Consider the following 13,741-nt stretch of genomic DNA (forward strand, 5'->3'; position numbering starts at 1 on the left):
CACAGATAGTGAGTCAGGTGAGGATAATACCACAGGTAGTGAGTCAGGTGAGGAGAATACCACAGATAGCCAGGTGAGGATAATACCACAGATAGTGAGCCAGATGAGGATAATACCACAGATAGTTTGGATAATACCACAGATAGTGAGCCAGGTGGGGATAATACCACAGAGAGTGAAGATAATACCACAGAGAGTGAGTCAGGTAAGGATAATACCACAGAGAGTGAGTCAGGTGAGGAAAATACCACAGATAGTGAGCCAGGTGAGGATAATACCACAGATAGTTTGAATAATACCACAGATAGTGAGCCAGGTGAGGATAACACCACAGAGAGTGAGCCAGGTGAGGATAATATCACCGATAGTTTGGATAATACCACAGATAGTGAGTCAGGTGAGGATAATACCACAGATAGTGAGCCAGGTGAGGATAATACCACAGAGAGTGAGCCAGGTGAGGATAATATCACCGATAGTTTGGATAATACCACAGATAGTGAGCCAGGTGAGGATAATACCACAGAGAGTGAGTCAGGTGAGTATAATACCACAGATAGTGAGCCAGGTGAGGATAATACCACAGATAGTGAGCCAGGTGGGGATAATACCACAGATAGTGAGCCAGGTGAGGATAATACCACAGAGAGTGAGCCAGGTGAGGATAATACCACAGAGAGTGAGCCAGGTGAGGATAATACCACAGATAGTGAGCCAGGTGAGGATAATACCACAGAGAGTGAGCCAGGTGAGGATAATACCACAGAGAGTGAGCCAGGTGAGGATAATACCACAGGTATTGAGTCAGGTGAGGATAATACCACAGATAGTTTGGATAATACCACAGATAGTTTGGATAATACCACAGATGGTGAGCCAGGTGAGGATAATACCACAGATAGTGAGCCAGGTGAGGATAATACCACAGATAGTGAGTCAGGTGAGGATAATACCACAGAGAGTGAGTCAGGTGAGGATAATACCACAGAGAGTGAGGATAATACCACAGATAGTGAATCAGGTGAGGATAATACCACAGATAGTGAGTCAGGTAAGGATAATACCACAGATAGTGGGGATAATACCACAGATAGTGAGCCAGGTGAGGATAATACCACAGATAGTGAGTTGAGGATAATACCACAGATAGTGAGTCAGGTGAGGATAATACCACAGATAGTGATAATGAGTGGGTTACAGTGGCGAAGAAGACGGGGAAACAAGAGAAGTATAGTTGTGGTGGAAACTAGGAAACCAGTAGACTGATTTTTCGGGATATTGGATCAACATGGGAAATCCGTTAAGCGTCTCCAGGAAAATCAGGAATGTGTTGGAGCAAAGGATTTGAGTCGGTGAGAGTCATAATAAGTGGTCATATTTAGATTTGTGTGTGTGTATGCGGAGCATTAGAAGCGTGTTTTAAGCCCCAAAAAGATATCGGAGTGAAATGTTTCCTGTATGGATTTTTTAAGTAGGGCGCCTATCAAGGGGGTTATTTCTGGGGGTGGCGCAAGAAGTAATGGCGGTAATATAACTGAAGACAGATGGCACCAAAACATTGGATGCCAACCTCCGTTAAACCCCATCGAAGAAGAAGTAGATAGTTGAAACATTGTACGTCTAATGAGTGGAAAACTTGAGGAGAAACGTATAGTTCCGATTTTTCTATGAGTATACCGTCCTCTGGTTTACTTTAATACCGAATACAGCTTTGAAAACATGCAGGAGAGCAAACGTTTATGACCACAAGATGGCGACAGTACATTCTTGGTTGTAAACTCATGACTTTTGCACTAAGATACAAAAAAAAAACATTGAGACAAGTAGCCTGGCATCTTCATTGTCACTTGTCGGTATCACAGTCGCAGATAACAGGTAATAAAGCAACGACAGTGATTTGTTTTAATCAAACATTATTCGATCCTCTTGGGATTCCCTCTCATGACGTATGTTTGCATGGGGATTACCCAGTCGAGTGATTGACAGATATAGCGCCGCCCAAACTCAAGTCATCCCAACAATCAAAGCCCCGAAGTCAACAACAGTGGAGCTCCAAGATCTAGAAATAACCTCACTACAAACACGTTGTCAACTTTCCTTGTCCTAAAGTCGGCGATGGATGCCATAAGGTCGGCTGGAAGAGCTATCATTCGAAGTCCAAGTATGGCGAAACGGTCTTGGAATACGGGAAAACATAAAAGTAAGATTTGAAGTAAAAATGTAAATCTCTCTTCTTCACTCCTGTTCACACATCCATTGAAGGGAAACAAAGCATTCGGAAATTTTTTTTTTATTAGTGTAAACACAGCAAATTATTAACACATTTGCTAATTTTGATGTGTGTATGTCAAATGTCCATGTTGTGCCGAACTTATTATGACAGTATGTTGGCTACTTAACACTTGTTACATCCAGTGCAACATTTTGCATCATTTCATTATCATTAATTTCCATTGCATGTGTTTCATTAGTTTATTTACTAGGCTAGCCTACTGTTATCATAAGATGATTGGTGGCACAAGTAGGCCTAATTTAATTCAATCAAAACGAACATGTAGCCATCATCTTTCATATCAAATTAACCAGGTTGCAAAAACAATCGTTTTTTTTGTTTTTTTCTAATGATGGGATTTTGACAAGAATGTCCTCCCGAGAGATAGGAACTAGCAATGTAGGCTATCCAGTTCGCCACTATCCTCAAGTCTTCCCCTTATGAGATCAGAACATGAAATGCAACACAACCTTCATAATAACCATGTTCATCTCACATGTAGTGACCTAACTGCATGTTTTAGATGACAGTACTATATTATTTCCTGTACTCGGGTTCATTATTACAGTCGCCTACTACATACTGTAAGTAGCCTACTTAAAAAAAAAAAAAATCCACTTTAAAATAACAAAATGCTTGTTGTGATACCAACGGTTTTAAATCAAGTCTAGCCTTCTCTCAGTAGTTTGTCTGTGCAGAGTAGTGTTCATTCTAAGCCCCTTTCTGTTGGAAGAGTCTCTCACCCAGTTTGGAAACCTGTCAATGGAACACAACACAGTGGTTGTTTTGTACACTAATGTTCCAACTTCCCGGCACTGTGGGGCATAAAAAGGTCAGTTGGCCACCACTGCATGTCAGCGGCCCTCCCTATTCGTTACATAGTGTACTACTTTTGACCAGAGCCCTATGAGACCTGGTCAAAAGTGGTGCACTATATAGGGAATAGGGTGCCATGTGGGATGCAGATTGTGTGCTAAATCTCACTTGATCCTGGGCTGGGGGGTGATTTCAGTGGCGGCTGGGGAAAATGGAACTACTTGTCTCTATAACCACGGTAACAGCTACAGGAGTGCTCCATGTCAGTAAATCCTCACACAGTTTATCCAATATATTGACCACTTTAACAATAAAAATAAATGTCTTCAAAAATGGAAGGCAGTCGGAAGGAGGCAAGATCAGCTGGGATCTTTCAGGTGTTCCCGCCAGTGGCAATTTTAGCATGTTAATTAGAGGTTGACCGATTTATGATTTTTCAACGCCGATACCGATTATTGGAGGACCAAAAAAGTAGATGCCGATTAATCGTCCTATTTATTTATATATATATATATATATATATATATATATATATATATTTGTAATAATGACAATTATAACAATATTGAATGAACACTCTTATTTTAACTTAATATAATAAATCAATTTAGTCTCAAATAATGAAACATGTTCAATTTGGTTTAAATAATGCAAAAACAAAGTGTTGGAGAAGAAAGTAAAAGTGCAATATGTGCCATGTAAAAAAGCTAACGTTTCAGTTCCTTGCTCAGAACATGAGAACATATGAAAGCTGGTGGTTCCTTTTAGCATGAGTCTTCAATATTCCCAGGTAAGAAGTTTTAGGTTGTAGTTTATTATAGGACTATTTCTCTCTCTACCATTTGTAGTTCATATACCTTTGACTATTGGATGTTCTTATAGGCACTTTAGTATTGCCAGCCTAATCTCGGGGGTTGATAGGCTTGAAGTCATAAACAGTGCAATGCTTGAAGCACAGCAAATAGCTGCTGGCAAATGCAGGAAAGTGCTTTTTGAATGAATGTTTACGAGCCTGGTGCTGCCTACCACCGCTCAGTCAGACTGCTCTATCAAATCATAGACTTAATTATAACATAATAACACACACAAATACGAGCCTTGGCTCAGGTGGTAGAGCATGGTGTTTGCAACGCCAGGGTTGTGGGTTTGATTCCCACGGGGGACCAGTACGGAGAAAAAAATTTATGAAATGTATGCATTCACTACTGTAAGTCGCTCTGGATAAGAGCGTCTGCTAAATGACTAAAATGTAAAAATGAATTTGGTCAAATCCGGAAACTATCATTTCGAAAAAAAAAAAGTTTATTCTTTCAGTGAAAAACAGAACCGTTCCGTATTTTATCGAACGGGTGGCATCCATAAGTCTAAATATTGCTGTTACATTGCACAATCTTCAATGTTATGTCATAATTATGTACAATTCTGGCAAATTAATTACGGTCTTTGTTAGGAAGAAATCGTCTTCACACAGTTCAAACGAGCCAGGCAGCCCAAACTGCTGCATATACCCTGACTCTGCTTGCACAGAACGCAAGAGAAGTGACACAATTTCCCTAGTTAAAAGAGATTCACGTTAGCAGGCAATATTAACTAAATATGCAGGTTTAAAAAATATACAGTTGAAGTCGAAGTTTACATACACTTAGGTTGGAGTCATTAAATCTCATTTTTCAACCACTCCACAAATTTCTTGTTAACAAACTATAGTTTTGGCAAGTCAGTAAGGACATCTAATTTGTACATGACACAAGTCATTTTTCCAACAATTGTTTACAGACAGATTATTTCACTTATAATTCACTGTATCACAATTTCAGTGGTTCAGAGGTTTACATACACTAATTTGACTGTGCCTTTAAACAGCTTGGAAAATTCCAGAAAATTATATCATGGCTTTAGAAGCTTCTGATACGCTAATTGACATCATTTGAGTCAATTGGAGGTGTACCTGTGGATGTATTTCAAGGCCTACCTTCAAACTCAGTGCCTCTTTGCTTGACATCATGGGAAAATCTAAAGAAATCAGCCAAGACCTCAGAAAACTAATTGTAGACCTCCACAAGTCTGGTTCATCCTTGGGAGCAATTTCCAAACGCCTGAAGGTACCACGTTCATCTGTACAAACAACAGTACGCAAGTATAAACACCATGGGACCACACAGCCGTCATACCGCTCAGGAAGGAGACGCATTCTGTCTTCTAGAGATGAATTGGTGCGAAAAGTGCAAATCAATCCCAGAACAACAGCAAAAGACCTTGTGAAAATGCTGCAGGAAACGGGTGCAAAAGTATCTATATCCACAGTAAAACGAGTCCTATATTGGAATAACCTGAAAGGCCACTCGGCAATGAAGAAGTCACTGCTCCAAAACCGCCATAAGAAAGCCAGACTACGGTTTGCAACTGCACATGGGGACAAAGATCGATACCGATTATTGGAGGACCAAAGAAGTCGATACCGATTAATCGGCCGATTTTATATATATATTTTTTTGTGTGTGTGTGTGTGTGTGTGTGTGTGTAATAATGACAATTACAACAATTTTAACTTAATATAATAAATCTATTTAGTCTCAATTAAATAATGAAACATGTTCAATTTGGTTTAAATAATGCAAAAACAAAGTGTTGGAGAAGAAAGTAAAAGTGCAATTTTTGTTTGGAGGAAAAAGGGGGAGGCTTGCAAGCCGAAGAACACCAACCGTGAAGCACGGGGGTGGCAGCATCATGTTGTGGGAGTGCTTTGCTGAGGGACTGGAGCACTTCACAAAATAGATGGTATCATGAGGAGGAACATTATGTGGATATATTGAAGCAACATCTCAAGACATCAGTCAGGAAGTTAAAACTTGGTCGCAAATTGGTCTTCCAAATGGACCACAACCCCAAGCATACTTCCAAAGTTGTGGCAAAATGGCTTAAGGACAACAAAGTCAAGGTATTGGAGTGGCCATCACAAAGCCCAGACCTCAATCCTATAGACATTTTGTGGGCAGAACTGAAAAGGCATGTGAGCAAGGAGGCTTACAAACCTGACTCAGAGCTGGTGTAACTGTCAGGAGGAATGGGCCAAAATTCACCCAACTTATTGTGGAAAGCTTGTGGAAGGCTATCTGAAACATTTCACCCAAGTTAAACAATTTAAAGGCATTGCTACCAAATACTAATTGACTCTATATAAGCTTCTGACCCACTGGGAATGTGGTGAAAGAAATAAAAGCTGAAATAAATCATTCTCTCTGCTATTATTCTGACATTTCACATTCGTAAAATAAAGTGGTGATCCTACCTGACCTAAAACGGGATATTTACTAGGATTAAATGTCAGGAATTGTGAAAACGGAGTTTAAATGTATTTGGCTAAGGTGTATGTAAACTTCTGACTTCAATTGTATACTTGTGTGTTGATTTTAAGAAAGCCATTGATGTTTATGGTTAGGTACACATTGGTGCAACGACAGTGCTTTTTCCACGAATGCGCTTGTTAAATCATCCCCCGTTTGGCGAAGTAGGCTGTGATCGATGAAAATTAACAGGCACCTTACTTTCAGCGGAACCTTATCTGGCAGTGAAACAGTTCATTCAGCCTCATTTACTGCCTTTTAAATAACATAGCTGATATGGCTGACTTGCTTAAACAAATGTGGTTTCTACTCACAATTGAGATGTCAGGGATGCAAACTGTTGTTTTACTTGTGCTTTCCATGACTGTTTTTGTATTTTAATGCGTGTGTATATACAGTATATTTTATGTAAAATGTGTGTATTTTGTGTTTTTATTGTGCAAGGCACATTTGGAAAAGAGACCTAGATCTCAATAGGTCTTCCCCAGTCAAATAAAAACATATATCTAGCCAATGTGAGGGGCAGATATTCACGTGAACAACAGGCCCAGTTCTGATATAAAGAGTCCGGGTTGTCACGTGACCTAATTATATCACTACACTCGTAACAGCCTAAACATTACAGAACTTCTATTCAATCAAATAAACCTCAGCAAATAAGCCATTATATTTTTTGTTGTTGATCAAATTCAACAAATGTCATTGACGTGAGCGAATAACAGAGAACTCCACGTGCTAGAGCAGACAGATTTTGGGCCTAGATATCCCTCCTCGCTTTGCCTCTTCCTCTCTGGTCCACAGCATAGCCGGGTTAAAGTTCACGTTTGGGAACTTCTGGCGCTTCTTCCAAGGTTAACACACGTGCATTATAGGCCCACTTCTTCATGTTTTATATAAACAACTCACAAAGTCATGTATTCAGTCTGTTTAAGTTAATTAGCACAAATGATGATGTATTTAATGTATTACTTTTTACTTTAGGAGGTAGTCACCATAGCTACAGGGTAGAGGGGTAGGTCATGTTGATTTAACTGTGTTTATTTAAGAAAATGTATTTCACCTTTTATTTAACCAGGTAGGCTAGTTGAGAACAAGTTCTCATTTACAACTGTGACCTGACCAAGATAAAGCAAAGCAGTGCGACAAAAACAACAACACAGTTACACATGGAATAAACAAACGTACAGTCAATAACACAATAGAAAATGTCTATGCAGTGTGTGCAAATGAGGTAAGGCAATAAATAGGCCATAGTAGTGAAGTAATTACAATTTAGCAATTAACACTGGAGTGATACATGTGCAGATGAGGATGTGCAAGTATAAATACGGGTGCGCAAAAGAGCAGAAAAAGACATGGGGATGAGGTAGGTAGTTGGTTGAAATGTGTGGTAGAGGGGCAGGTCATGTTGATATAACTGATGTATAGAGGGGCAGGTCATGTTGATATAACTGTGATGTATAGAGGGGCAGGTCATGTTGATATAACTGTGATGTATAGAGGGGCAGGTCATGTTGATATAACTGATGTATAGAGGGGCAGGTCATGTTGATATAACTGATGTATAGAGGGGCAGGTCATGTTGATATAACTGATGTATAGAGGGGCAGGTCATGTTGATATAACTGTGATGTATAGAGGGGCAGGTCATGTTGATATAACTGATGTATAGAGGGGCAGGTCATGTTGATATAACTGTGATGTATGGTAGAGGGGCAGGTCATGTTGATATAACTGATGTATAGAGGGGCAGGTCATGTTGATATAACTGTGATGTATAGAGGGGCAGGTCATGTTGATATAACTGATGTATAGAGGGGCAGGTCATGTTGATATAACTGATGTATAGAGGGGCAGGTCATGTTGATATAACTGGATGTATAGAGGGGCAGGTCATGTTGATATAACTGATGTATAGAGGGGCAGGTCATGTTGATATAACTGATGTATAGAGGGGCAGGTCATGTTGATATAACTGATGTATAGAGGGGCAGGTCATGTTGATATAACTGATGTATAGAGGGGCAGGTCATGTTGATATAACTGTGATGTATAGAGGGGCAGGTCATGTTGATATAACTGATGTATAGAGGGGCAGGTCATGTTGATATAACTGTGATGTATAGAGGGGCAGGTCATGTTGATATAACTGATGTATAGAGGGGCAGGTCATGTTGATATAACTGTGATGTATAGAGGGGCAGGTCATGTTGATATAACTGATGTATAGAGGGGCAGGTCATGTTGATATAACTGATGTATAGAGGGGCAGGTCATGTTGATATAACTGTGATGTATAGAGGGGCAGGTCATGTTGATATAACTGTGATGTATAGAGGGGCAGGTCATGTTGATATAACTGATGTATAGAGGGGCAGGTCATGTTGATATAACTGATGTATAGAGGGGCAGGTCATGTTGATATAACTGGATGTATAGAGGGGCAGGTCATGTTGATATAACTGATGTATAGAGGGGCAGGTCATGTTGATATAACTGATGTATAGAGGGGCAGGTCATGTTGATATAACTGATGTATAGAGGGGCAGGTCATGTTGATATAACTGATGTATAGAGGGGCAGGTCATGTTGATATAACTGATGTATAGAGGGGCAGGTCATGTTGATATAACTGATGTATAGAGGGGCAGGTCATGTTGATATAACTGATGTATAGAGGGGCAGGTCATGTTGATATAACTGTGATGTATAGAGGGGCAGGTCATGTTGATATAACTGATGTATAGAGGGGCAGGTCATGTTGATATAACTGATGTATAGAGGGGCAGGTCATGTTGATATAACTGATGTATAGAGGGGCAGGTCATGTTGATATAACTGTGATGTATAGAGGGGCAGGTCATGTTGATATAACTGTGATGTATAGAGGGGCAGGTCATGTTGATATAACTGATGTATAGAGGGGCAGGTCATGTTGATATAACTGTGATGTATAGAGGGGCAGGTCATGTTGATATAACTGATGTATAGAGGGGCAGGTCATGTTGATATAACTGGATGTATAGAGGGGCAGGTCATGTTGATATAACTGTGATGTATAGAGGGGCAGGTCATGTTGATATAACTGTGATGTATAGAGGGGCAGGTCATGTTGATATAACTGTGATGTATAGAGGGGCAGGTCATGTTGATATAACTGATGTATAGAGGGGCAGGTCATGTTGATATAACTGTGATGTATAGAGGGGCAGGTCATGTTGATATAACTGATGTATAGAGGGGCAGGTCATGTTGATATAACTGTGATGTATAGAGGGGCAGGTCATGTTGATATAACTGATGTATAGAGGGGCAGGTCATGTTGATATAACTGTGATGTATGGTAGAGGGGCAGGTCATGTTGATATAACTGTGATGTATAGAGGGGCAGGTCATGTTGATATAACTGATGTATAGAGGGGCAGGTCATGTTGATATAACTGATGTATAGAGGGGCAGGTCATGTTGATATAACTGATGTATAGAGGGGCAGGTCATGTTGATATAACTGATGTATAGAGGGGCAGGTCATGTTGATATAACTGTGATGTATAGAGGGGCAGGTCATGTTGATATAACTGTGATGTATAGAGGGGCAGGTCATGTTGATATAACTGATGTATAGAGGGGCAGGTCATGTTGATATAACTGTGATGTATAGAGGGGCAGGTCATGTTGATATAACTGTGATGTATAGAGGGGCAGGTCATGTTGATATAACTGTGATGTATAGAGGGGCAGGTCATGTTGATATAACTGTGATGTATAGAGGGGCAGGTCATGTTGATATAACTGTGATGTATAGAGGGGCAGGTCATGTTGATATAACTGATGTATAGAGGGGCAGGTCATGTTGATATAACTGTGATGTGTGGTAGAGGGGCAGGTCATGTTGATATAACTGATGTATAGAGGGGCAGGTCATGTTGATATAACTGTGATGTATAGAGGGGCAGGTCATGTTGATATAACTGTGATGTATGGTAGAGGGGCAGGTCATGTTGATATAACTGATGTATAGAGGGGCAGGTCATGTTGATATAACTGATGTATAGAGGGGCAGGTCATGTTGATATAACTGATGTATAGAGGGGCAGGTCATGTTGATATAACTGATGTATAGAGGGGCAGGTCATGTTGATATAACTGTGATGTATAGAGGGGCAGGTCATGTTGATATAACTGATGTATAGAGGGGCAGGTCATGTTGATATAACTGATGTATAGAGGGGCAGGTCATGTTGATATAACTGTGATGTATAGAGGGGCAGGTCATGTTGATATAACTGATGTATAGAGGGGCAGGTCATGTTGATATAACTGTGATGTATAGAGGGGCAGGTCATGTTGATATAACTGATGTATAGAGGGGCAGGTCATGTTGATATAACTGTGATGTATTAGAGGGGCAGGTCATGTTGATATAACTGTGATGTATAGAGGGGCAGGTCATGTTGATATAACTGATGTATAGAGGGGCAGGTCATGTTGATATAACTGTGATGTATAGAGGGGCAGGTCATGTTGATATAACTGTGATGTATAGAGGGGCAGGTCATGTTGATATAACTGGATGTATAGAGGGGCAGGTCATGTTGATATAACTGATGTATAGAGGGGCAGGTCATGTTGATATAACTGTGATGTATAGAGGGGCAGGTCATGTTGATATAACTGTATGTATAGAGGGGCAGGTCATGTTGATATAACTGATGTATAGAGGGGCAGGTCATGTTGATATAACTGGATGTATAGAGGGGCAGGTCATGTTGATATAACTGTGATGTATAGAGGGGCAGGTCATGTTGATATAACTGGATGTATAGAGGGGCAGGTCATGTTGATATAACTGATGTATAGAGGGGCAGGTCATGTTGATATAACTGTGATGTATAGAGGGGCAGGTCATGTTGATATAACTGTGATGTATAGAGGGGCAGGTCATGTTGATATAACTGATGTATAGAGGGGCAGGTCATGTTGATATAACTGATGTATAGAGGGGCAGGTCATGTTGATATAACTGATGTATAGAGGGGCAGGTCATGTTGATATAACTGATGTATAGAGGGGCAGGTCATGTTGATATAACTGATGTATAGAGGGGCAGGTCATGTTGATATAACTGATGTATAGAGGGGCAGGTCATGTTGATATAACTGATGTATAGAGGGGCAGGTCATGTTGATATAACTGTGATGTATAGAGGGGCAGGTCATGTTGATATAACTGTGATGTATAGAGGGGCAGGTCATGTTGATATAACTGTGATGTATAGAGGGGCAGGTCATGTTGATATAACTGATGTATAGAGGGGCAGGTCATGTTGATATAACTGTGATGTATAGAGGGGCAGGTCATGTTGATATAACTGATGTATAGAGGGGCAGGTCATGTTGATATAACTGTGATGTATTAGAGGGGCAGGTCATGTTGATATAACTGTGATGTATAGAGGGGCAGGTCATGTTGATATAACTGTGATGTATTAGAGGGGCAGGTCATGTTGATATAACTGATGTATAGAGGGGCAGGTCATGTTGATATAACTGTGATGTATGGTAGAGGGGCAGGTCATGTTGATATAACTGTGATGTATAGAGGGGCAGGTCATGTTGATATAACTGTGATGTATGGTAGAGGGGCAGGTCATGTTGATATAACTGATGTATAGAGGGGCAGGTCATGTTGATATAACTGTGATGTATGGTAGAGGGGCAGGTCATGTTGATATAACTGATGTATAGAGGGGCAGGTCATGTTGATATAACTGTGATGTATGGTAGAGGGGCAGGTCATGTTGATATAACTGATGTATAGAGGGGCAGGTCATGTTGATATAACTGTGATGTATGTAGAGGGGCAGGTCATGTTGATATAACTGGATGTATAGAGGGGCAGGTCATGTTGATATAACTGTGATGTATAGAGGGGCAGGTCATGTTGATATAACTGTGATGTATGGAGAGGGGCAGGTCATGTTGATATAACTGATGTATAGAGGGGCAGGTCATGTTGATATAACTGTGATGTATGGTAGAGGGGCAGGTCATGTTGATATAACTGATGTATAGAGGGGCAGGTCATGTTGATATAACTGTGATGTATGGTAGAGGGGCAGGTCATGTTGATATAACTGATGTATAGAGGGGCAGGTCATGTTGATATAACTGTGATGTATGGTAGAGGGGCAGGTCATGTTGATATAACTGATGTATAGAGGGGCAGGTCATGTTGATATAACTGTGATGTATGTAGAGGGGCAGGTCATGTTGATATAACTGATGTATAGAGGGGCAGGTCATGTTGATATAACTGTGATGTATTAGAGGGGCAGGTCATGTTGATATAACTGATGTATAGAGGGGCAGGTCATGTTGATATAACTGTGATGTATAGAGGGGCAGGTCATGTTGATATAACTGATGTATAGAGGGGCAGGTCATGTTGATATAACTGTGATGTATAGAGGGGCAGGTCATGTTGATATAACTGATGTATGGTAGAGGGGCAGGTCATGTTGATATAACTGATGTATGTAGAGGGGCAGGTCATGTTGATATAACTGTGATGTATAGAGGGGCAGGTCATGTTGATATAACTGTGATGTATAGAGGGGCAGGTCATGTTGATATAACTGTGATGTATAGAGGGGCAGGTCATGTTGATATAACTGTGATGTATAGAGGGGCAGGTCATGTTGATATAACTGTGATGTATAGAGGGGCAGGTCATGTTGATATAACTGATGTATAGAGGGGCAGGTCATGTTGATATAACTGATGTATAGAGGGGCAGGTCATGTTGATATAACTGTGATGTATAGAGGGGCAGGTCATGTTGATATAACTGATGTATAGAGGGGCAGGTCATGTTGATATAACTGTGATGTATAGAGGGGCAGGTCATGTTGATATAACTGTGATGTATAGAGGGGCAGGTCATGTTGATATAACTGATGTATAGAGGGGCAGGTCATGTTGATATAACTGATGTATAGAGGGGCAGGTCATGTTGATATAACTGATGTATAGAGGGGCAGGTCATGTTGATATAACTGGATGTATAGAGGGGCAGGTCATGTTGATATAACTGGATGTATAGAGGGGCAGGTCATGTTGATATAACTGATGTATAGAGGGGCAGGTCATGTTGATATAACTGGATGTATAGAGGGGCAGGTCATGTTGATATAACTGATGTATAGAGGGGCAGGTCATGTTGATATAACTGTGATGTATAGAGGGGCAGGTCATGTTGATATAACTGATGTATAGAGGGGCAGGTCATGTTGATATAACTGGATGTA

The 13,741-nt window shown here is 40.5% G+C and overlaps 1 protein-coding gene across 4 annotated transcripts in view; it reads left to right on the top strand.

The window, feature by feature from the left end:
- The first annotated feature begins 1,842 nt into the window (after positions 1 to 1,842).
- The window catches only part of LOC106589068 (low density lipoprotein receptor adapter protein 1-A-like), a 36,408-nt gene continuing 24,509 nt past the window's right edge, over positions 1,843 to 13,741 (top strand). For 2 of the 4 annotated variants that reach the window (XM_014178747.2, XM_014178746.2), the window contains exon 1: positions 1,844 to 2,200. In XM_014178747.2, coding sequence (XP_014034222.1) covers positions 2,116 to 2,200 — 85 coding nt within the window. In that variant the 5' untranslated portion in view covers positions 1,844 to 2,115. Of the gene's footprint in view, positions 2,201 to 13,741 lie in introns of all 4 variants that reach the window. The other 2 variants (XM_014178745.2, XM_045709608.1) reach the window with 2 other exon arrangements.

This window comes from Salmo salar, chromosome ssa27, assembly GCF_905237065.1.
Source record: "Salmo salar chromosome ssa27, Ssal_v3.1, whole genome shotgun sequence".
Classification (NCBI taxonomy): Eukaryota; Metazoa; Chordata; class Actinopteri; order Salmoniformes; family Salmonidae; genus Salmo; species Salmo salar.